Source organism: Nerophis ophidion, linkage group LG05, assembly GCF_033978795.1.
Source record: "Nerophis ophidion isolate RoL-2023_Sa linkage group LG05, RoL_Noph_v1.0, whole genome shotgun sequence".
Lineage (NCBI taxonomy): Eukaryota > Metazoa > Chordata > Actinopteri > Syngnathiformes > Syngnathidae > Nerophis > Nerophis ophidion.
The window spans coordinates 44,399,778-44,424,093 of NC_084615.1; the positions used below are offsets into that span (position 1 = coordinate 44,399,778).

General features: G+C 40.1%; 2 protein-coding genes across 7 annotated transcripts in view; both read left to right on the top strand.

The window, feature by feature from the left end:
* Positions 1-7,902, top strand: part of LOC133553154 (1-phosphatidylinositol 4,5-bisphosphate phosphodiesterase beta-4-like) — a 162,082-nt gene extending 154,180 nt beyond the window's left edge. For 4 of the 5 annotated variants that reach the window (XM_061901031.1, XM_061901030.1, XM_061901032.1 and 1 more), the window contains 7 exons: positions 3,206-3,281; positions 3,353-3,528; positions 4,871-4,972; positions 5,069-5,126; positions 5,224-5,310; positions 5,580-5,619; positions 6,435-7,902. In XM_061901031.1, the coding sequence (XP_061757015.1) occupies positions 3,206-3,281; positions 3,353-3,528; positions 4,871-4,972; positions 5,069-5,126; positions 5,224-5,310; positions 5,580-5,619; positions 6,435-6,511 (616 nt within the window). In that variant the 3' untranslated portion in view covers positions 6,512-7,902. The remainder of the gene's footprint in view (positions 1-3,205; positions 3,282-3,352; positions 3,529-4,870; positions 4,973-5,068; positions 5,127-5,223; positions 5,311-5,579; positions 5,620-6,434) is intronic. The other variant, XM_061901034.1, reaches the window with a different exon arrangement.
* A 155-nt stretch (positions 7,903-8,057) lies between these two features.
* lamp5 (lysosomal associated membrane protein family member 5) lies at positions 8,058-24,112 on the top strand. 2 transcript variants are annotated; one of them, XM_061901035.1, is made up of 6 exons: positions 8,058-9,128; positions 9,341-9,507; positions 10,752-10,883; positions 16,056-16,149; positions 22,274-22,462; positions 23,499-24,112. In XM_061901035.1, exons 1-6 carry the CDS (start codon positions 8,684-8,686, stop codon positions 23,675-23,677), a joined length of 1,206 nt encoding a protein of 401 aa, XP_061757019.1. In that variant the 5' UTR covers positions 8,058-8,683; the 3' UTR covers positions 23,678-24,112. The 2 variants fall into 2 exon arrangements, with proteins under 2 accessions (XP_061757019.1, XP_061757020.1); XM_061901036.1 differs by lacking the exon at positions 10,752-10,883.
* Positions 24,113-24,316: the final 204 nt, after the last annotated feature.

The window sequence follows — 24,316 nt, forward strand, 5'->3', positions numbered from 1 at the left end:
ACTAAGAGGCACTGGCAATTAAGTAACGAAAGTTAGGAAGAAAAAAAGATAATGACAAAGCCAAATGTCCCTCTGTGGGGTTATTTCATCTATAAACTGAATGAGCAACATGAGCCCATCAACACGGACACACTAGCAAGTATGCCATGATGGCATTGGCAACAAAAAAAGACAACAAAACAACCGACCCAGTTTTTGTAGTTTTTGGACAAATCTGCACTCCAGATTGTTTAATATTTATTAAAGTGCAATTTTTGCTAACATAGATTGAGTCCACTTTATTTTTGTTTGTTTGTTACTCGATTAAGATGTTGACCTTTTCATTATGATAGTAAAAAAAATACTACAGTGATGACAAATCTGTTAATTGCGTTTGAAAGGGTTAAGTTAAAGTATTACTTGCATTATATTATTATTATTAGTGCTTAATTTGGTGACAAAATAATGCTGGCAATAACGTTGTCTATTAGCAATAATTTGTAAGAGAATTTATTGTCCAGCAAAAGTTGTTCATCCGCCCAGGTGTAACCCGCCTGGTTAACCCCATGCTTCCGGTCAGCCTGGGACTCGAACTTGGGTCTTTCGAATGAAAGTGAAGCGTGCTAGCTTCAGAGCTAAATGCCTGAGCTGTCAATTTGGTGTCTTAAGATTGTCGGGAAGTGAGGTTTACCAACGTACACTTGGCCCAGCCACACTCTCTAGCGTCCGTTACAAAAGTCTATACAATTGATGGAAAAAAATATATATATTGTGGTAGAATAATTAATTAAAAAAAACTAAATGTACAGTTTATTAAAACCTCTCTATGGATTTAATTAAATGAATGAATATTTCTGTATTTCATTTATATTTTTTTAATAAATAAATTAAGCACACAATCTTCTATTAAATTAAAGACTGATTATTATAATGGTATGTAATCAGTAGTATCACCAAATGGGATTCCCGGGTGCGGCCAACGCTGCTGCTCACTAATCCCCTCACCTCCCAGGGGGTGATCAAGGGTGATGGGTCAAATGCAGAGAATATTTTTGCCACACCTAGTGTGTGAGTGACAATAATTGGTACTTTAACTTTATAAGAAGCAATGTAGTTGTTTTTTGTTATAGTAGGACTATCAAACTTAACACAATAATCACAAGTTAACTATCATTTTTAACGGCACCAATTTTTGGACGCAAGATCAACGTGTACGTCCAGACAGGCGGAAACTTTTTATTGGCTATTGTTTACGGTCGGTACACCGGAGGCTTTGAATGCCTCATCCTGTGAATGTGCTCATGCTGTGGCAAAAGCGCGAAAAGGAATACACTTCGGGGAAATGCAAATGTTAGCAAAAGTGGCTGGCTGGCTAACTTTTCAAAATTTGGTTAAAGCTCGTCGATTGTAAAACCAGAAAAGCAATTTGCAGCGTGTGCAAAAAGACTTCCAAACTCAATTGGCATCCATGTGTTGAAATGACACATCCTATGAGCTAATCATAAATCCAAAATAAAAGCAGGCAGAAGTTAACGATGCCAAATTTATTTGCTGTGACTAACAAAGCCACGTCTCCTGTTGCCAGCACAACTGTAAATTGCTGCTACAACTACAGAAAATAAAATAAATAACAACTAATTCTCACATTACACAGTTTTGTGAGCCAATTCCAATTCACCTATTAGTAATAGTTAATGTAAACATTTCAACTATTCAAGATTATCATTGTCAAATACTTACTTTGTCTGTACAGACAATTGTAATATTTTGATTATACTGTATATGCCAGATATCTGCAGTAGGGTATGGGCATCACATTTGTTTTAAAGCATTAAAAAGCATATTATTAGACTTGCTGATGCCTGCAGAAACCCTGTGTATAGTGTACTTAAAGGCCTACTGAAATTAGATTTTTTTATTTAAACGGGAATGGCAGGTCCATTCTATGTGTCATACTTAATCATTTCGCAATATTGCCATATTTGTGCTGAAAGGATTTAGTAGAGAACATCGACGATAAAGTTCTCAACTTTTGGTCGCTAATAAAAAAGCCTCGCCTTTACCGGAAGTATGTGCGCGTGACGTCAAGAGTTGCGGGGCTCCACAAATATTTACCTTGTTTATAATGGGAGCCACCAGCAGTAAGGGCAATTCGGACGGAGAAAGCGACAATTTCCCCATTAATTTGAGCGAGGATGAAAGATTTGTGAATTAGGATATTGCAAGTGAAGGACTAGAAAAAAGAAAAAAAAAGCGACTCCTCCGGGCAGTGTGAGCGTTTCAGATGTAATTAAACACATTTACTAGGATAATTCTGGAAGATCCCTTATCTGGTTATTGTTTTAATAGTGTTTTAGTGAGATTGTAAAGATTATAAAGAAATACCTCGAGGTCGGATGGGTGCGGTGAACACGCAGTTTCTCAGAGAGAAGCCGAGGAGCCAAGTTTACAGCTGCTGCAGGACGACGAATAATCCGATGATGTCTCCGGTAAGATATATATCACAGTTTTCCCATCCAAAAACATGCTGGTTGACGTAGAGAAAACATGTTCGCTTGACCGTTCTGCTTCACAACAAACAAACACCGGCTGTGTTTCAGTGCTAAAGACAGCTGCAATCCACCGCTTTCCACCAACAGCATTGTTCTTTATAGTCTCCATTATTAAATGAACACATTGCAAAAGATTCAGCAAAACAGATGTCCAGAATACTGTGTAATTATGCGATTAAAGCAGACGACTTTTTGCCGCTAGTGGTGCAGCGCTAATATTTCCTCACAGTCCGTGACGTCACGCGCACGCGTCATCTTTCCGCGACGTTTTCAACAACAAACTCGTGGGAAATTTAAAATTGCAATTTAGTAAACTAAACCGGCCGCATTGGCATGTGTTGCAATGTTAATATTTCATCATTGATATATAAACTATCAGACTGCGTGGTCGGTAGCAGTGGGTTTCAGTAGGCCTTTAATTTTGTGGTCAGTATGTCTCGTCTAAGTCTCATGCATTTGTCATGCACATCTTGAGTGTGTCTCAAGCCTGTCTCATGTATGTCTCAAGTGTCATGTGCATCTCATGTCAGTCTCATTTCATGTGGCTCATATATGTTATGTCTCATGTCTGTCTCCTGTATGCGTAACGTGTGTCTCATGTGTATTGTGTATAATGACTGTCTCGTGTGTTTGTGTCTCATGTATGTTTGGGTCTCATGTATGTGGTCCATTAGGGAAAACAACTGCCAGGAGCTGAAGAAGGAAACAGAAGACAAAATCCAAACGATGGCGACTAATCACAAAGCCAAGGTGCTTGTCCTCCATTGTTTGACGTTGGCACAACAAGTTGTGAGTGTGTAAATGTGTTGTTGTGCGTGCAGGTAAAGGACATGACGGCACAGCACACCAAAGAGTGGTCGGCACTGATCAGCAGTCACAGTGTTGAGGAGCAAGAGATGAAGGACAATCACGTTACTCAACAGTGTGAGCATCTTAAGAAGTTACTGAGCAGCGTTCAGGAGCAACAAACTGGACAACTCAAAATCATCCATGACAGGTCAGAACTTCTAATTCTTGTTTGTCTCATTTCAAAACATTTTAGTTGTGAAAGAAGCAGAATACATTCGACTTTACATCACAACCAACTAGTTTGCTGCCTAAATGGGCTGCTGCTACATTGAAAAAGGAAATGAACATGAACAACTTAAAATCTGTAGTAATCAATTATTAATCAATTAATCCATTAGTTAATAATGTGTGCAATTAATTGCCTCTTCAAGCAATTAAGAGAAAGATGCACTCCTCAGTTGCAACCAGAAGAGGCACTGTTGATCTCACTTTAATAATATCCATCCATCCATCCATTTCTACCGCTTATTCCTTTTAATAATATGTATTAATATATTCTAAAATTAATCTGCCATCTATAACATGTATCAAATATTTAAAAAAAACTCAATTACTATATTCATTGATTGTTAATTTTAAATGTTTGTCAATTTTTGGCAATATAAAATCAGTGTGAAAATATTCTAACAATATATTAGTGCAGGGGTCGGGAACCTTTTTAGCTGAGAGCCATGAAAGCCAAATATTGTAAAATGTATTTCCGTGAGAGCCATATAATATTTCTTAACACTGAATACAACTAAATGTGTGCATTTTTAAGTAAGACCACCATTTTTAGAGTATATTAAGTCTCCTATTCTTTTTAATAACATTGGTATTCTGAAGCTAACGTAGAATAAATCAAATAATTCTAACCATTAATGCGTCCCTCTTGTACCCCGAAGGACAGCTGGGATTGCCTAAACTTGAACAGGTGCGGTAGAAAACAGATGGATGGATTAAAATGCATGAGAATGTTTTATATTGTGAACATTATTTTTAACACTGTCATTTCCAGCGTAATTATTAATTACTTATCATGCTAAGCAATGTCAGCTAAGATTTATCTAAGAGCCAGATGCAGTCATCAAAAGAGCCCCATCTGGCTCGCCGCAAGAGCCATAGGTTCCCTACCCCTGTATTCGTGTGTTATAAAGGCAAAGCCAAGTCAAAATTATTAAGCATATTTGGACTATCTTCTTGGAACTAAAATGTTATTGTCAAAAACACTTGTTTGTGTTTTTCTGCCAAATAAAATAATATATTAAAAATAACCATAAAAAAATTATATATAATTTCCCCCACAGCACAGGAAATGTTGTCCAATGTAGTCAGAATTACTGGATTGCAATGTTTTTAAATTGAGGTCTGATAACTGAAAACACACTAAAATCCATATAAAAGTAATTGAAAACATATATACATGAATGGATTGTTAAGTGTCACATTTCAAGGTAATGTTTGTACTTATTATAAGGGAATTGTTGCTTTGTTTTGTTGTTGTGCTACAGGCAGAGCAAAGAGATGCGAGCCAATCAGGCAAAGATGTCCATGGAGAACAGCAAAGCCATCAGCCAGGACAAGAGCATCAAAAACAAGGCAGAGAGAGAGAGGTAAAACACACACACGTGCACACACACACTATGTCCCTGATGTATTTGCATGTTGGAGTGTCAATGTTTTGACCCAACTCTGTTTTCGTCCTCCAGGAGAGTGCGAGAGTTGAACAGCAGCAACACCAAGAAGTTCATGGACGAGAGGAAGAGAGTGTGTGCTCTTACTAATCGATACACAAACAAACATAGTTGTACAATATCACTAATTAGTTGTGGGCATGTGACTGTTTGTGCGCGTGTGTGTGCAGCTGGCCATGAAGCACCAGAAGGAAATGGAGCAGCTGGAGAAAAACCAGAAAGAGCAGGTGGAGAAACTGGACAAGTTCAATGAGCAGGTACAAAACACAAAAAGTACACATTTAATACATCATATACGTATATACTTTATTTTTGCTCTTCATGATGTGTATTTACTCACTTGACTCAACATTTGGTCATTACTTCATATTTTAGCGTTGCATTTGGACTTAGAAGTGTTTTCCCTGTACATGGCAGTACATGAATGTACTGTATGTGTCTATGTACGGCATTTACAGTACATCTAAGTACATGTTCATGCTATGATTTACTTAGTTTTTAATATGATTTGCTTCTCCTGGCACAGCTTTTGACATCACATCATGCAAACAAACAAAAGCTTGCAGGTAAGAAGACGTCTCATTCATTCCTGTTACGCGTGTCCAAATACTTTTGTCCATTCTTTACACTTTTTTTTTTGCCTTCATGATTTACTTGAGGAATCCGTTGCTGTTTTCACGACTCATCAGTTTGACATCTTGCTTACTGTACACAATGTAATTATGTTTCATTAAAGTGCAAAGAGGACGGGAATTACTGTATAGAGAGGCTGTTTTTTCTTCATGTAAAAACTCATTATATATTTAACTGTAATAATCATTCGGATTGCATGAGGAAGTGGAAAGGAAAACGTTGCTTTCTTTGACCACATGGTCATTTATTTACAAGTATATTCACTACAGACATTTATTGTCGTTTGTACACAACAGTATTGTAAGTGTAACGCTACAGTTGAGTAGCAACATTTTACAGCGCATGCAGAGATAGATGAAGCTGTTGGATAGTGATGATACTTAAAATAAAGTTACTTCCATCTTGAATGATTAATTAAAAAAACATTTCAAGAGGTTTCCTACTGCCAGAGCTATTACTGCCAATATCATGTATGACATTATAAACACTGTGCATGCTCAACATAGTGCATATTTTATTTTGAAAGTCAGTGTTTTATTTGGAAAGGTGCTCACCAAAAGCACAAGTGGAGGAAGGCTGGTGAAATACCATTGGTTTAAATAACTGTCAGCACTAGTGTAAACAAGGCAGGCTTTGGGGGGCGTGGCTACATTCATAAAGACATGTGACTGCAGCGCCACAAATAAGATGAAAAATATCATATTGGATGTCATGATTCACCCAGGTTATGTTTTTGTGTGTTTTAAAGGTAAAGGACATGCAGCAGATGTCCAAGTTGGAGGAGGAGATGGAGCGCAGACCGACCACAGTGGTCTGAGCACTTGACACCTACTTTGACACGCTCCCGTTACACAAACACACCATTGCTTCGCCCCCTTGCCATGTCTACTACTTGCTGGTAACTCGGCCCCCCTGCTCATAAACACACACACACACACATTTGCTGGTTTTGTACCACTGAGCCATCATCACAAACACACACGTTTATAATGAAACAACGCTTTGAACAGGTGTTGGAATGTAGTCGTCTACTTTGTGAAGGGAGCACTTGTCACCATTTCTTTATTCTGTTCACATGGCTGGAAAGGACATTAGTGGCGCCCCCTGCGGGTTGTCTTTAGAATGCCAGCTTGTCGTCTAAATTTGAAATCAATACACAAACGGTTAATGATAGTTGCTTAGACATTTGCTTGATTGCGGCCATGTTTGTAACCTTGCTCAAATTCAAATATTCCCTAAAAGCCCTTAAGTAACAGTGTCTGAGAAATTTCAAGTCAATCCCACTTCTGGGATTCAATAACAGCGCCACCATGTGGTGTATTTGTCAGAAAACTAATAGCACATGAAACACAGTAGCGGTGCAAGTTTTGACACATTTCATCCTTTTGCAATATCCTCATTCTTTCACACACTTGTACGTCTTACTACAATATTTCCACCTCATGAAAGATCACATTTTATTCAATTACTTTTTTTAAATCATCACCTAACATGCAGTGTGTTTACAAATACAAAATAATGTTAAAGAAATGACAAACAAGTCATGTTGATGGTAAAAGCTACAAAAATGGCCGCCATTTCGGTTTTCATCACATTTTAACAAAGTGCTCCCTTAATAGCTCAGATGCTTTATCGGACTCTCTTCCACTGCCAGACACACACTGCTGCTTTTTATCAAAACTTAAATGGGTCACCATGGCAACTGACGTCATCAAAACCAAATGAGGGTTTTTTTGTTTTTTTTAATAGAAAAAGTGCATTTACTCCACAGCTTTGCAGCTCTTGCCGTCTGTTGTTAGGATGTTTATTAAATTATTCCTTTTTGTTTTGCCATCAAATGCCAAATTTAAAGGGTTATTTATACGGAGATATACAAATATAAATAAATGAACATATATATTATATATATTAGATATGATGTTGTAGTTTTAACCATTGTTTGTTGGAGGCTTTTCTTTTTCTTTTTGCACTTGTCCACTGCTTTGTCTTTCTCGTCGCTCCACAAGCAAGAGACTTTTACTCGATTCTTCTCATTTTTGCTTTTTTTTTCCTTTTAACCGTAGCGCTCAAACCAAGCATACTGTGCATGTTTTTTTGTATTTCTATTCTTCTTATTGTACTGTTCCTGTAACTTCTAGCAAAGAAGATGCGGTTGTTACCCAGCTCCTTTAATACTGTTTTATAGTATGTATATCAATAAATGAAGGTGGAACATCTCCTGGTCTTACTAACCTGAAAAAAAATTAATCTGTCCCCGTGTGAAACTCTGGCCGTCATGCACCTTTTATAGACGGTACAGTTTAGGTTTAAAATCACAGTCCACACTTTTGTAAGTGTAAAAAAAGGATAAATATGTTACTTTTATGTATTTTTCTTACTGCCTTCAGTGTCCGCTTACTTCGCGTAACTTGTTGATGCAAATCCACATTTTGAAAGTAAAATGCCACATTGTTGTCCAAAAGATGTGGTAGAAAAAAAGAGGAGCAATATCTTTAGTCAGAGACATCCAGGGTCCCTGCTTTTGGATCTGCAGCAGCTTGGTCCAAAACAATCTTGAAAAAAACTTCTTCTTTTTTTGCCTTAAAACCTAAAAAATATGAATATAAAAAAATGCCCCCGCCCAAAACAACATTTAAAGTATTGAAAAATAAAATGTATATCACAAAAATACGAATTTGTCATTAAAAGTTAAAGTTGCAGGTGAACATGCTCAGTGTCTCCCTGCAGACTGAGAAGAAGTGAGTTGGTTCTGTCAGGTTCTGCGCTGTTCCTTAAAGGGGAGAGGTCACGTTCATGCCACGCATCAACTCAAAAAAAAAACAAAAAAACGTCTTAATGCTGAAAAGTCGCTTTCCCACTTGTTTTGTTTGTTTCTGCTACAAGATCGACATAATCACTTGGTCACGATGCATGCAGCCTCACTTGCCAGACACTGAGAAATGTGACTTTTTCTGCTTTGCTCCTGCATAACTCCATCAAAGTACAGAATGCAAGACCATGCAGGCTCACTTTTGTTGCGATGCAGTGGGAGGTGGTTCAGGTGGGGGATGGAGGGGAGCAAAGGGGGGTGTGGGGGTCTCCCGTCAAGCCTCACTTCCTTTCAAGCAGAACCTGCAGCACGAGCTCCACCTTCCTGAGGAGACACTGCGCCGTTTGTTAGTCACGTGCACGCCGAATCGTCACTTTGGACTCGGAACCACTTTTTCTGGTCCAGTCCAAGTCTTTCTTTTGCCGGATTTATGTGGAGGCATCTGTCCTCCCACTCTCTCTCTCCCTCTCTCTCTTCCTCCTCCTCCTCTCTCCCCTCCCGCGCCTCTCTCTCCTGCTGCTCTCAGGTGGATCCACTCGCTCCTGCTCCGCTCCTCCAGCCGCGGGAGAGTGCTGAAGATGCGGCGAGCAGGTTTCAGCACCACGGACAGCTGCCGGCTTCTGCTGCTGATGGGTACGTGCGCGTGTGCGTGTGCGTCGTGACTCCACGCTGCAGTGCGTGTGAGCGTCATTCATTTCTGTCGCTTCAACAACAAAAAAAGACACTTTTTTTTTTGAAAGGGTTGTGCTGACTGTGCTTTTTTTGGGGGGTACCCCCGCCCCCACCTCTCTCACCCACCCAACCCCCCACCCCCTCTCCCCCTCCACTCCCTCGTGCACGCGCAGGTGTGCTGGTTCTGGCCGAGCAGGAAGGTGAGAACCTGTCCGGTCTGTCCACCAATCCGGACCAAGGCATCTTCGCCGTCCGGGAGAATGGAACCACGTGTCTGATGGTGGAGTTTGCGGTCAAATTCCTGGTGCCGTACGACGTGCTCGCCCTCAACCGGATCGACGTAAGCATCTTTCATTGTCAACATGAACATACAGGCAGGTGCGGTCCAAAAAAAAGACTTCATTTAAATATTTTTTCCTGTAAGCATAAAAGGCTGACTGCGCAGGCGTGTTGTATTTTTATGTCTTTCAAATTAGACACTTGTTCTACTTTTTAAGAGTTAGGATAACGCTATAAGAATTAGGAATTCTTTTTCACCTTTTTCAATTGGCTGCATTTAATGTAAAAGTGAGGTAAATGTGTGGATTTTTAGAATTCTGTTATAACAATGAACGTTGTACGTGCTTTAACTTAAGTTATTGATGCCCATAAACTGCATCGTGAAATGTATTTCTTAAAAAGTCAAATTCAATGCAGATTATACCTTTTCTTTTTTGTTATTAAACCAAACATTTTAATAAAAAAAATGTTTAAAGATGCATTATATTTATTTTTACTGTTTGCTGCTTGAAAGCATTTTTTTTCCTTTTAATTTTACCATCTCAAATGTCACTCATTGAACAAAAAAATGAAAACAAGGAAAATGATATGCGGTTTAAAATGATAAAAGATCATTTCAAATGTTTTTTTGGTACACATAAAGCTGACGTTTGGAGCGTGTGTAAAACGCTGACTCTGCAAATTGCTGCGTTCTCTTTTCTGATATTTAAAATACATGTTCAACAATTATGCATGTTTTTTGTCATTTAACTACATTTTTTGTGTTTAATCTGCTTGTCAATTGTTCTCTTCCCTCAAACTCTCAGATATTTTAAATGTAAAAACAGATTTTCTAGATATTCATCATAACTGTGCTCGTGTGATTAAAAATGACCCCATTTTATAGATTTTTTTAGGAAGATTTGGAGTGTGTGTGTGTGTTCATGTGTAAAATGCTGACTCGGCATCATAAAAATTCTATATCCCTGCAATAATAAAGATTAAAGACACATTTTGGAAAATTTGCCGTTTTTATTCCATATTTCACTTCATGCTTCTGATTTCTGCTGCAATGTCGAAGCTTGTTTGCCTTATCAATATTAATGTAAGGTCAAAAATACTCCTTTAAGATATGTTTTTCTGGAAACATAAAATTCGGACTGCGCATGCGTATTGTCATTAAAACGTGTTTCTGTATTTAAGATAAACAATCATGTAAATGTCGTGTGTGTGTGTGTGTGTGTGTGTGTGTGTGTGTGTGTGTGTGTGTGTGTGTGTGTGTGTGTGTGTGTGTGTGTGTGTGTGTGTGTGTGTGTGTGTGTGCAGCTGATCACAGAGCAGGCGTCCTTCACATTGCCTCGCGGGGCTCAGATTGATGGCAAGTGTGGCAGCACTGAGTCAGAAATCAACATCAGCTGGAAGAACAATTCTTACACACTATGTATATTTTTCTCCAAGGTACACAGACACTGCACTACATTACACACTACACTATTACTCCATACACTCTTCACGAAGTACTCAACACACACTTCTACACATTATAGATTATTATTATACATTATTATACTCTGCATCACACGCTTCATTACAAACTACAGTACTCTACGCACTACAAACTACTACACTGAATTATATTATACGGAACAATCCATTCCACTTCTCAACTACATGACATTACACACTACATTCTACACTAAACTACAGTAGGCGACAATTTGTTACACACTCCACTACACTACATTCTACACTAAACTACAGTAGGCGAAAATATATTACACACTCCACTACACTGCATTACACACTACATTCTACATTTGAAGTAGGCAACAATATGTTACACATTCCACTTAACTACATACAACACTCAAGTACACTACATTACACACTACATTCTACCCTAAACTACAGTAGGCGACAATGTTACACACTCGACTACACTATATTACACACTACATTCTACATTTGAAGTAGGCAATAATATGTTACACATTCCACTTAACTACATACAACACTCAAGTACACTACATTACACACTACATTCTACACTAAACTACAGTAGGTGACATACTGCACTGAACTACACTATATTACACACTACATACTGCACTCTACACTATATTACACACTACATACTGAACTCAACTAAACTAGATTACACACTACATTCTACACTAAAGTAGGCGGCTTGTTACACACTTCACTACACAACTACATTACACTAACACACTCACCTGCACTACACTAAATTATACTACATTACAATAAACTACATTACCCATTGCATTCTTCACTACATTCTACCGTACAACAAATTACTCACTACACTACATTATACACTACACTAAATTACACTGAAATACAGACAATACTCTACACACTAAACTCCAGTAAATTACACACTCTATTCCACAAAAAACAATACTAAATTACACAACATTACACACTATATTCTACACTAAACTACAGTAGTCGACAATGTTACACATTTGACTACACTACGTACTGCACTCAACTACACTATATTACACACGACATACTGCACTTAACTACACTATATTACACACTACATTCTACATTTGAAGTAGACAACAATATGTTACACATTCCACTTAACTACATATAACACTCAAATACACTACATTACACACTACGTTCTACACTAAACTACAGTAGACGACGATGTTACACACTCGACTACACTACATACTGCACTGAACTACATTATATTACACACTACATACTGCACTCAACCACACTATTTTACACACTACATACCACACTCAGCTACACTATATTACACACTACATACCACACTCAGCTACACTATATTACACACTACATTCTACACTAAACTACAGTAGGCGGCTTTTTACGCACTTCACTACACAACTACATTACACTAACACACTCTCCTGCACTACACTAAATTATACTACATTACAATAAACTACATTACCCATTGCATTATTCACTACATTCTACCGTACAATAAATTACTCACTACACTACATTATCCATCCATCCATCCATCATCTTCCGCTTATCCGAGGTCGGGTCGCGGGGGCAGCAGCCTAAGCAGAGAAGCCCAGACTTCCCTATCTCCAGCCACTTCGTCTAGCTCTTCCCGGGGGATCCCGAGGCGTTCCCAGGCCAGCCGGGAGACATAGTCTTCCCAACGTGTCCTGGGTCTTCCCCGTGGCCTCCTACCAGCTGGACGTGCCCTAAACACATCCCTAGGGAGGCGTTCGGGTGGCATCCTGACCAGATGCCCGAACCACTTCATTTGGCTCCTCTCGATGTGGAGGAGCAGCGGCTTTACGTTGAGCTCCTCCCGGATGGCAGAACTTCTCACCCTATCTCTAAGGGAGAGCCCCGCCACACGGCGGAGGAAACTCATTTCGGCCGCTTGTACCCGTGATCTTATCCTTTCGGTCATGACCCAAAGCTCATGACCATAGGTGAGGATGGGAACGTAGATAGACCGGTAAATTGAGAGCTTTGCCTTCCGGCTCAGCTCCTTCTTCACCACAACGGATCGATACAACGTCCGCATTACTGAAGACGCCGCACCTATCCGCCTGTCGATCTCACGATCCACTCTTCCCCCACTCGTGAACAAGACTCCTAGGTACTTGAACTCCTCCACTTGGGGCAGGGTCTCCTCCCCAACCCGGAGATGGCACTCCACCCTTTTCCGGGCGAGAACCATGGACTCGGACTTGGAGGTGCTGATTCTCATTCCGGTCGCTTCACACTCGGCTGCGAACCGATCCAGTGAGAGCTGAAGACCCGGCCAGATGAAGCCATCAGGACTACATCATCTGCAAAAAGCAGAGACCTAATCCCGTGGCCACCAAACCGGAACACCTCAACGCCTTGGCTGCGCCTAGAAATTCTGTCCATAAAAGTTATGAACAGAATCGGTGACAAAGGACAGCCTTGGCGGAGTCCAACCCTCACTGGAAACGTGTCCGACTTACTGCCAGCAATGCGGACCAAGCTCTGACACTGATCATACAGGGAGCGGACCGCCACAATAAGACATTCCGATACCCCATACTCTCTGAGCACTCCCCACAGGACTTCCCGAGGGACACGGTCGAATGCCTTCTCCAAGTCCACAAAGCACATGTAGACTGGTTGGGCAAACTCCCATGCACCCTCAAGAACCCTGCCGAGAGTATAGAGCTGGTCCACAGTTCCACGACCAGGACGAAAACCACACTGTTCCTCCTGAATCCGAGGTTCGACTATCCGGCGAAGCCTCCTCTCCAGTACACCTGAATAAACCTTACCGGGAAGGCTGAGGAGTGTGATCCCACGATAGTTGGAACACACCCTCCGGTCCCCCTTCTTAAAGAGAGGGACCACCACCCCGGTCTGCCAATCCAGAGGTACCGCCCCCGATGTCCACGCGATGCTGCAGAGTCTTGTCAACCAAGACAGCCCCACAGCATCCAGAGCCTTAAAGAACTCCGGGCGGGTCTCATCCACCCCCGGGGCCTTGCCGCCGAGGAGCTTTTTAACTACCTCAGCGACCTCAGCCCCAGAAATAGGAGAGTCCACTACAGATTCCCCAGGCACCGCTTCCTCAAAGAAAGACGTGTTGGTGGGATTGAGGAGGTCTTCGAAGTATTCCTTCCACCGATCCACAACATCCGCAGTCGAAGTCAGCAGAACACCATCCGCACCATACACGGTGTTGATAGTGCACTGCTTCCCCTTCCTGAGGCGCCGTATGGTGGTCCAGAATCGCTTCGAAGCCGTCCGGAAGTCGTTTTCCATGGCTTCCCTGAACTCTTCCCATGTCCGAGTTTTTGCCTCCGCGACCGCTAAAGCTGCACACCGCTTGGCCCGTCGGTACCCGTCCACTGCCTCCGGAGTCCTATGAGCCAAAAGAACCCGATAGGACTCCTTCTTCAGCCTGACGGCATCCCTCACTGCTGGTGTCCACCAACGGGTTCTGGGATTACCGCCACGACAGGCACCAACAACCTTGCGGCCACAGCTCCAATCAGCCGCCTCGACAATAGAGGTTCGGAACATGGTCCACTCGGACTCAATGTCCCGCACCTCCCTCGTGACATGTTCAAAGTTCTCCCGGAGGTGTGAATTGAAACTCTCTCTGACAGGAGACTCTGCCAGACGTTCCCAGCAGACCCTCACAATGCGCTTGGGCCTGCCAGGTCTGTCCGGCATCCTCCCCCACCATCGCAGCCAACTCACCACCAGGTGGTGATCGGTAGAAAGCTCCGCCCCTCTCTTCACCCGAGTGTCCAAAACATAAGGCCGCAAATCCGATGACACAACTACAAAGTCGATCATGGAACTGCGACCTAGGGTGTCCTGGTGCCAAGTGCACATATGGACACCCTTATGTTTGAACATGGTGTTTGTTATGGACAATCCGTGAAGAGCACAAAAGTCCAATAACAAAACACCACTCGGGTTTAGATCCGGGCGACCATTCTTCCCAATCACGCCTCTCCAGGTTTCACTGTCGTTGCCAACATGAGCGTTGAAGTCCCCCAGTAGGACAAGGGAATCACCCGGAGGAGCACTTTCCAGTACTCCCTCGAGTGTACCCAAAAAGGGTGGGTATTCTGAACTGCTGTTTGGTGCGTAAGCACAAACAACAGTCAGGACCCGTCCCCCCACCCGAAGGCGAAGGGAAGCTACCCTCTCGTCCACTGGGTTGAACTCAAACGTGCAGGCTTTGAGCCGGGGGGCAACGAGAATTGCCACCCCAGCCCGTCGCCTCTCACTGCTGGCAACGCCAGAGTGGAAGAGGGTCCAGTCCCTCTCGAGAGAACTGGTTCCAGAGCCCTTGCTGTGCGTCGAGGTGAGTCCGACTATATCCAGCCGGAACTTCTCTACCTCGCGCACTAGCTCAGGCTCCTTCCCCCCCAGTGAGGTGACGTTCCACGTCCCAAGAGCTAGCTTCTGTAGCCGAGGATCGGACCGCCAAGTGCCCCGCCTTCGGCTGCCGCCCAGCTCACAATGCACCCGACCTCTATGGCCCCTCCTATGAGTGGTGAGCCCAATGGAGGGATGACCCACGTTGCCTCTTCGGGCTGTGCCCGGCCGGGCCCCATGGGGACAGGCCCGACCACCAGGCGCTCGCCATCGTGCCCCAACTCCGGGCCTGGCTCCAGAGCGGGGCCCCGGTGACCCACGTCCGGGCGAGGGAAATCTGGGTTCATTTTGTTGTAATTCCATAGAAGTCTTTTTACATTATACACTACACTAAATTACACTCAAATACAGACAATACTCTCTCTACACACTAAACTCCAGTAAATTTCACACTCTATTCCACAAAAAAAAATACTAAATTACACTACATTACACACTACATTCTACACTAAACTACAGTAGTCGACAATGTTATACACTCGACTACACAATGTACTGCACTCAACTCGACTATATTACACACTACATACTGCACTTAACTACACTATATTACACACCCGAAATACATATGCAAATATAAGCAAAATGTTTATTTGCGCACTCAAAAGGACATAGAGTACCCAGTGTACTGTACATTTGAAAGTGTACTGATGAATTATTGCATGTATTCAGATATATGAAATATACATTTTAGTATGGTGTGTACTGCAGGACATCCGTGATCGAGGCGAAGTGTGGAAGATCAACAAGGTTCAGTTTGCCTACGACACGTCAGAAACAACACACTTCATCAATGCTTACAACCGTAAGTCTTTTGCACTTCCTGGTCAGCAGCTTTTAAGCCATGCCCACTAAGGTCATCTGTAGGCCATGGACGCTTGATTAGGTACACCGTGATACCACCCAATTCATTGTTATTAATGAAACGTGTTTATTATTGGTTGGTTTGTGGTATTACAACACAACTTCTTATAAAATGTTTTTCTTGTTGGTAAATGAGCTCATTGAAGAGGACAGAATTGTTTCTATAAGATGCGCAAGAGGCAGGTGTATCTAATCAACTGTCAAGTGTCTATACATTGACGGGGGTATGATTAAAAAACAATTGAAATGTACTATAATTTCTCATAATACTAATACAGGTTTAATATTCAAGTATAATATTTCATATAATGTCTTTTTAGGCATGCTTTTTAATATAATACTTATATTACTGTACAATTGTATCTAATGTGTGATGATTCTCAGGCACTATATATGTGTGTGTATATATGTATATGGATAAATATAGATATTATATATATATATAGAATTAGATGGATAGATGTTTGTATATATAGATAGATATATATTAATATATATTTGTGTGTGTGATTGTAGCTGAGATAGGCGCCAGTGCCCCCCGCGACCCCGAAAGGGAATAAGCGGTAGAAAATGGATGGATAGATGTGTGTGTGTGTGTGTGTGTGTGTATACAAACCCCGTTTCCATATGAGTTGGGAAATTGTGTTATATGTAAATATAAATGGAAGACAATGATTTGCAAATCATTTTCAACCCATATTCAATTGAATGCACTACAAAGACAACATATTTGATGTTCAAACTGATAAACATTTTTTTGTGCAAATAATCATTAACTTTAGAACTTGATGCCAGCAACACGTGACAAAGAAGTTGGGAAAGGTGGCAATAAATACTGATAAAGTTGAGGAATGCTAATCAAACACTTATTTGGAACATCCCACTGGTGTGCAGTCTAATTTGTAATAAAAACAGCTTCCCAAAAAATGCTCAGTCTTTCACAAGAAAGGATGTGGCGAGGTACACCCCTTTGTCCAAAACTGCATGAGCAAATAGTCAAACAGTTTAAGACCAACGTTTCTCAAAGTGCTATTGCAAGACATTTCGGGATTTCAACATCTACGGTCCATAATATCATCAAAAGGTTCAGAGAATCTGGAGAAATCACTCCACGTAATGGCATGGCCGGAAACCAACATTGAATGACAGTGACCTTCGATCCCTCAGACGGCACTGTATCAAAAACCGACATCAATCCCTAAAGGATATCACCACATGGGCCCAGGAACACTTCAGAAAACCACTGTCACTAAATACAGTTGGTCGTTACATCTGTAAGTGCAAGTTAAAGCTCTACTATGCAAAGCGAAAGCTATTTATCAACAACACCCAGAAACGCCACCGGCTTCTCTGGGCCCAAGATCATCTAAGATGGACTGATGCAAAGTAGAAAAGTGTTTTGTGGTCTGACGAGTCCACATTTCAAATTTTTGGGGGAAATATTCGACATCGTGTCATCCGGACCAAAGGCGAAGCGAACCATCCAGACTGTTATCAACGCAAAGTTCAAAAGCCAGCATCTGTGATGGTATGCGGGTGCATTAGTGCCCAAGGCATGGGTAACTTACACATCTGTGAAGGCACCATTAATGCTGAAAGGTACATATAGGTTTTGGAACAACATATGCTGTCATCTAAGCGTCGTCTTTTTCATGGAAGCCCCTGCTTATTTCAGCAAGACAATGCCAAGCAACATTCAGCACGTGTTACAACAGCGTGGCTTCGCAATAAAAGAGTGCGGGTACTTTCCTGGCCAGCCTGAAGTCCAGACCTGTCTCCCATCGAAAATGCGTGGCGCATTATGAAGCGTAAAATACAACAGCGGAGACCCCGGACTGTTGAACGACTGAAGCTCTACATGAAACAAGAATGGGAAAGAATTCCACTTTCAAAGCTTCAACAATTAGTTTCTTCAGTTCCCAAACGTTTATTGAGTGTTGTTAAAAGAAAAGGTGATCTAACACAGTGGAGAACATGCCCTTTCCCAACTACTTTGGCACATGTTGCAGCCATGAAATTCTAAGTTAATTATTATTTGTAAAAAAAAAAAAAGTTTATGAGTTTGAACATCAAATATCTTGTCTTTGTAGTGCATTCAATTGAATATGGGTTGAAAATGATTTGTAAATGGTAAATGGGTTGTACTTGTATCGCGCTTTTCTACCTTCAAGGTACTCAAAGCGCTTTGACACTACTTCCACATTCACACACTGATGGAAGGAGCTGCCATGCAAGGCGCTAACCAGCACCCATCAGGAGCAAGGGTGAAGTGTCTTGCTCAGGACACAAGGGACGTGACGAGGTTGGTACTAGGTGGGGATTGAACCAGGGACCCTCGGGTTGCTCACGGCCACTCTCCCATCATTGTATTCCGTTTGTATTTACATCTAACACAATTTCCCAACTCATATGGAAATGGGGTTTGTATGTGTATTTATACAGTGTTATATATATTTTTATATGTATTATACATTATATATATATATATATATATATATATATATATATACACACACATATATAGATAGATATATAGATGTATATATATATGTGTGTATATATATATATATATGTGTATATATATATAAATGATAAATCGGTTGTACTTGTATAGCGCTTTTTTACCTTCAAGGTACTCAAAGCGCTTTGACACTACTTCCACATTTACCCATTCACACACACATTCACACTCTGATGGAGGGAGCTGCCATGCAAGGCGCCAACCAGCACCCATCAGGAGCAAGGGTGAAGTGTCTTGCTCAGGACACAACGGACGTGACGAGGTTGGTACTAGGTGGGGATTGAACCAGGGACCCTCGGGTTGCGCACGGCCACTCTCCCAATGCGCCATATATGTATACATACATGTATGTATATATATGTTTATGTATGTATATATGTATATACTGTACATGTGTATGTATATATATGTATGTGTGTATATACTGTACATATGTTTTAATATATACTATACATATATATGTATGTATATTTACATACATATAAATATATGTGTATATATACATATATAAATACACATACATATATATATATACATATATATATACATATACAGTATATATGTATGTATATATGTTGAGTTGAATTGAATTATATTTGCAGTATATAGCGCATTTTCTCTAGTGACTCAAAGTGCTTTACATGGTGAAACCCAATATCTAAAGTTACATTTAAACCAGTGTGGGTGGCACTGGGAGCAGGTGGGTGAAGTGTCTTGCCCAAGAACACAACGGCATTGACTAGAATGGCGGAAGCGGGGATCGAACCTGCAACATTCAGGTTGCAGGCACGGCCGCTCTACCAACCAAGCTATACAGCCCCATTTATGAGTATATATGTTTATGTATGTATATATACAAACCCCATTTCCATATGAGTTGCGAAATTGTGTTAAATGTAAGGTGTGCAGTTGATGACTGAGTTTATTTTGCTTTTGTTGACAATAAAACCAACTCCATGTTGATGTCTACAGTCTTCTCCACTATACCATAGCTTGTGGCCTTCTTCTGTGGTAGTCTCACCACAGCTAGTCCACCTGACCTCAGCCAAACCAAGGATGTCCCATCTGTATCCGTCTAGTTCATGGGTCAGTTCCTTCACTTTCCCACAGCCATACAGTGTGTGGACGTTCCATGTCCCAATAATGGTGTCATTTTTTTGAGAGGCTGGGTGTTGATCTTGATATTGTCCCAGTAGTAAACTTGTCGCCCCCACCCTGGGGCAAGGCAGTGGATTGCGCGGTCGTTGTTTTTCAGGGCCTCGACCAATCCGGCATGTAGATACTTGACTGTTTTTCCATCATGACATTTCATTAGGCAAATAAGCTTGGTGGTGCCTATCTCCTCTCCAAGCTCTTACCGGGGGGCCAAAAAACCCCTGGCGACTCTTGTCTAGTTCAGCCTGCTGGTAGAGGCAGATTACCGTGGTGTGGCCGCAGAAATTCTGCTACTTGGAGCCATAGACAAGAGCTGGGTGTTGGTGAGGTCCAGTAAGGTTTCAACCAGCAATCTAGGTGCGACCGTATCATCCTTAAAGGTAGTACCTCTCCCATCCTACCCATGATTGGGTATAAAAACAGCCTCCCAAAAAATGCTCAGTCTTTCACAAGAAAGGATGGGGCGAAGTACACATATATGTCCACAACTGCGTGAGCAAATAGTCAAACAGTTTAAGAACAACGATTCTGAAAGTGCAATTGCAAGACATTTAGGGATTTCAAAATCTGCGGTCCATAATATCTTTAAAAGGTTCAGTATAGTATGGTGTTCTTGAGATGCAACACAGTATTCTTCACAGTAACCCTCTACTGTATCATCAATGTAGCCATTTTGGTATAAACTCAACTTGTCGTGTTTGGAGGAAGAAGAATACTGAGTTACATCCCAAGAACACCATACCTTCTGTGAAGCATGGGGGTGGAAACATCATGCTTTGGGGCTGTTTTTCTGCTGAGGGGACAGGACGATTGATCCGTGTTAAGGAAAGAATGAATGGGGCCATGTATCGTGAGATTTTGAACCAAAACCTCATTCCATCAGTGAGAGCTTTGAATGGTTGACCAAATACTCATTTTCCACCATAATTTACAAACAAATTCTTTAAAATTCGTACAATATGAATTCCTGGATTTTTTTTTCACATTCTGTCCCTCACAGTTGAAGTGTACCTATGATGAAAATTACAGACCTCTGTCATCATTTTAAGTGCGAGAACTTGCACAATCGGTGGGTCACCCCACTGGATGTGTATATATACATTATATATACACACACACACACACATATATATATATACACACACATACACATATATGTATGTATTTATTTATATGTACGTATATATATTTACGTACATACATATACATATTTGTATATGTATGTATAGATACATGTATACATGGATACACACACATATATATATATATACGCATACATATGTACATATATATGTATGCATAAATGTATATATATACCCATACATATGTACACAAATATTAGCATATATATATATATATATATATGTATATATATATATATATATATATATGTATGTATGTATGTATGTATGTATGTATATATATATGTATTTATATGTGCGTGTGTATATATATATATATATATATATACATATATATATATACACATTCACATATAAATACATACACATATATGTGTATGTGTGTATATATATAAATACATATATATATACACACATACAGTATACACATACATATATATGCATATATGTATATACTGTATATATATATATTTATATATTTATGTATATATGTGCGTATATGTAAATATATACACATACATATATATAATATATATATATATATATATACACATACATATATATATACACATGCATATGTATGCATATATAAACACCTAAATTTATACATATTTACATACAGTATACACATATATATATGCATATATATATGCATATATATATATATATATGTGTGTATATATATATATATATGTGTATATATATATATATATATGTGTATATATATATGTGTATATATATATATATATATATATATATATATATATATATATATATATATATATGATTATCTTGTTCTGGTTGACTTTAACGCTCACATTGGCAACGACAGTGAAACCTGGAGATTGGGAAGAACGGCCTCCTGGATTTGAACTCGAGTGGTGTTTTGTTATTGGACTTTTGTGCTCGTCACAGATTATCCATAACAAACACAATGTTCAAACATAAGGGTGTCTATATGCGCACTTGGCACCAGGAGACTCTAGGTCACAGTTCCATGATTGACTTTGTGGTTGTGTCATAGGATATGCGGTTTCATGTTCAGGACACTGGAGTGAAGAGAGGGACGGAGCTTTCCACCGATCACCACCATATATAGACCATTACTTACATACATACTGTATACAGTAAATATGCAAAATGTACCATTGCAGAAAAGATCTCAATCACATGCCTGTGAAAGTGTGCAGCAGTGTAACCAACGCTTACATCAATGTGACTCATATCTGACATATTTGTTTCCGTAGCTGGAAAATACACGGCCAACACACATCGCCTGTCAGCCTTGGTGACCCCCGCCGGGCACTCCTACGTGTGCACAGCGCAGCAGACCCTCACCCTCATCAGCAGTGACCACCAGAAGGGCGTCACAGTTGCCATGTATGACATCCAGATTCAGCCTTTCGACATGACCTCAGACTTTGTCTTCAGCGAGCGTGAGTACTGACTGAATGACTGCCATGATGACAAATATATCTCAACTTAAGGGTGGTTAATCAGCAAAAAAATTAGTAATAACTATGTCCAGTCCCATTTTGAACGTGTATTTATTATACATATAAACTACATACGTACTGTCATGTTTTTAAAAAAATGACGTTACTAGAGTTACTTACGAGAAACACTTGAAAACAAACGTGTGAATACGTCACAAGTTTTTATTTGTGCTTTCAATTTTTTCAAACAATTGTATTTTTATATTTACAATTTACTTGTTTATTGTGTACATATTTTTATTAGTTGTATTTTTTGGAAACAATTTTGTTTACTTTTGTTTTGTTTTTTTTAGAAATGTACAACAATTAGAAAAAAAATAAATTCTCAAATATTTCAAATAATATTGTGTATTTTATTAGTTATACATAACGTAACCTTATAATGTATTATATTATTATTACTTCGCTATTATAATTAATTGTATTATCTTATTAGATACAATTTTATAAAGTTTCATCATGCTTTTTAAAGTATTCAATTATTTTTTTCTATTTATAAATATTTTATTTATAAATTCTACCTATGTTTTAACAATTTTATTAATTAGGAAAACAAATAATTCGTTTTAGAAGTGTATAAAACATTTTTATGAATTATAACACATTTTAAATCATGTTTGTATTATTTATGTTTTGTATAATGTATACAAATGTTATTTGTGCTATTGCATTTAATTGTTTTATTGTATTACATAAAAATGTGGATATTTTATTTGGTAAAAAGTTTTAAAAGTCTCAACAAAATCCAGCAAAACCTTTAAAATGTGTTGCACAATTTCTTTCACAAGCATCTTGTTTTTAAAATACACTCTGATAGAAAATATTGTTACACATTTTAAACGTAATATTTTTGGGACAATTGGAGTCATTCATTATTTGTATTTATTTATTTTGTCACAAGTCTTGTATCCACTGACAACATTTAATTTAGTGTCTTATTTCCACACTAACCATGTGACTTGTGCTTGTGCTGCAGCCTACAAGTGCATCACGGACCAGCGGGAGCGCTTGGAGGAGACCCTGCCGCTGATCTTGGGCCTGGTCTTGGCGCTCATCATCGTCATAACGCTCACCGTGTACCACTTCCACCTCAAGTTGACCGCAGCCAGCCAGCCCCAGCTGCCCCGCGACCGCTCCATGTACAAAAACATGTGAGAGACTTCCTACCTGTGGACAATTCCAGCGTCCTCCAACGCGGACATGGACGTTTAACACTTTGGGGGCTTGCATGGATGTAGTTGACCCTCCAAACAACCCCGCTCTGTGTCTTTAAGCATCACCATCGCCATGACTACGCCCACTCTGACCAATTTCTCGTTTGCCGTCTTTTTCTCTGTCAAGTCACTGCTCAAACCCACGCTCCCTAACCTCTGACCTATCCATGTTTGTTGCTGTGCGTCGCCTTCATAGTGGACGTCTTGTCGCGCGTGAAGTCTTGTCCTACCTTTTCACTATTTGCTTCCGCCGCATGTGTTAAACCTGTCTAAACTAAAGGAAGAAAGCCTGAATTTGTCATTTCAAAGAAAAAAGGTCAAATATTTTTGCGAGAAACAAAAGTCTATGCATAAAAAAATAAAACCTTCTACTGAAGCTCTGGTCTGTCATTGTCTTCGTCTCATCATCATCATCATCATCATCATCAGCGGCAGCAGTCTCATGGCGGACTTAAAGAAGAGTGATGAGAGGAGTCAGAGGACAGATGAACTATTGATTTAGTCATTGGAGGCTGACAAAGAGGAGTAGTCCAGTAGAGACAAACAGTGTAAAACATGCACCTTCAGACAACACGCTGAT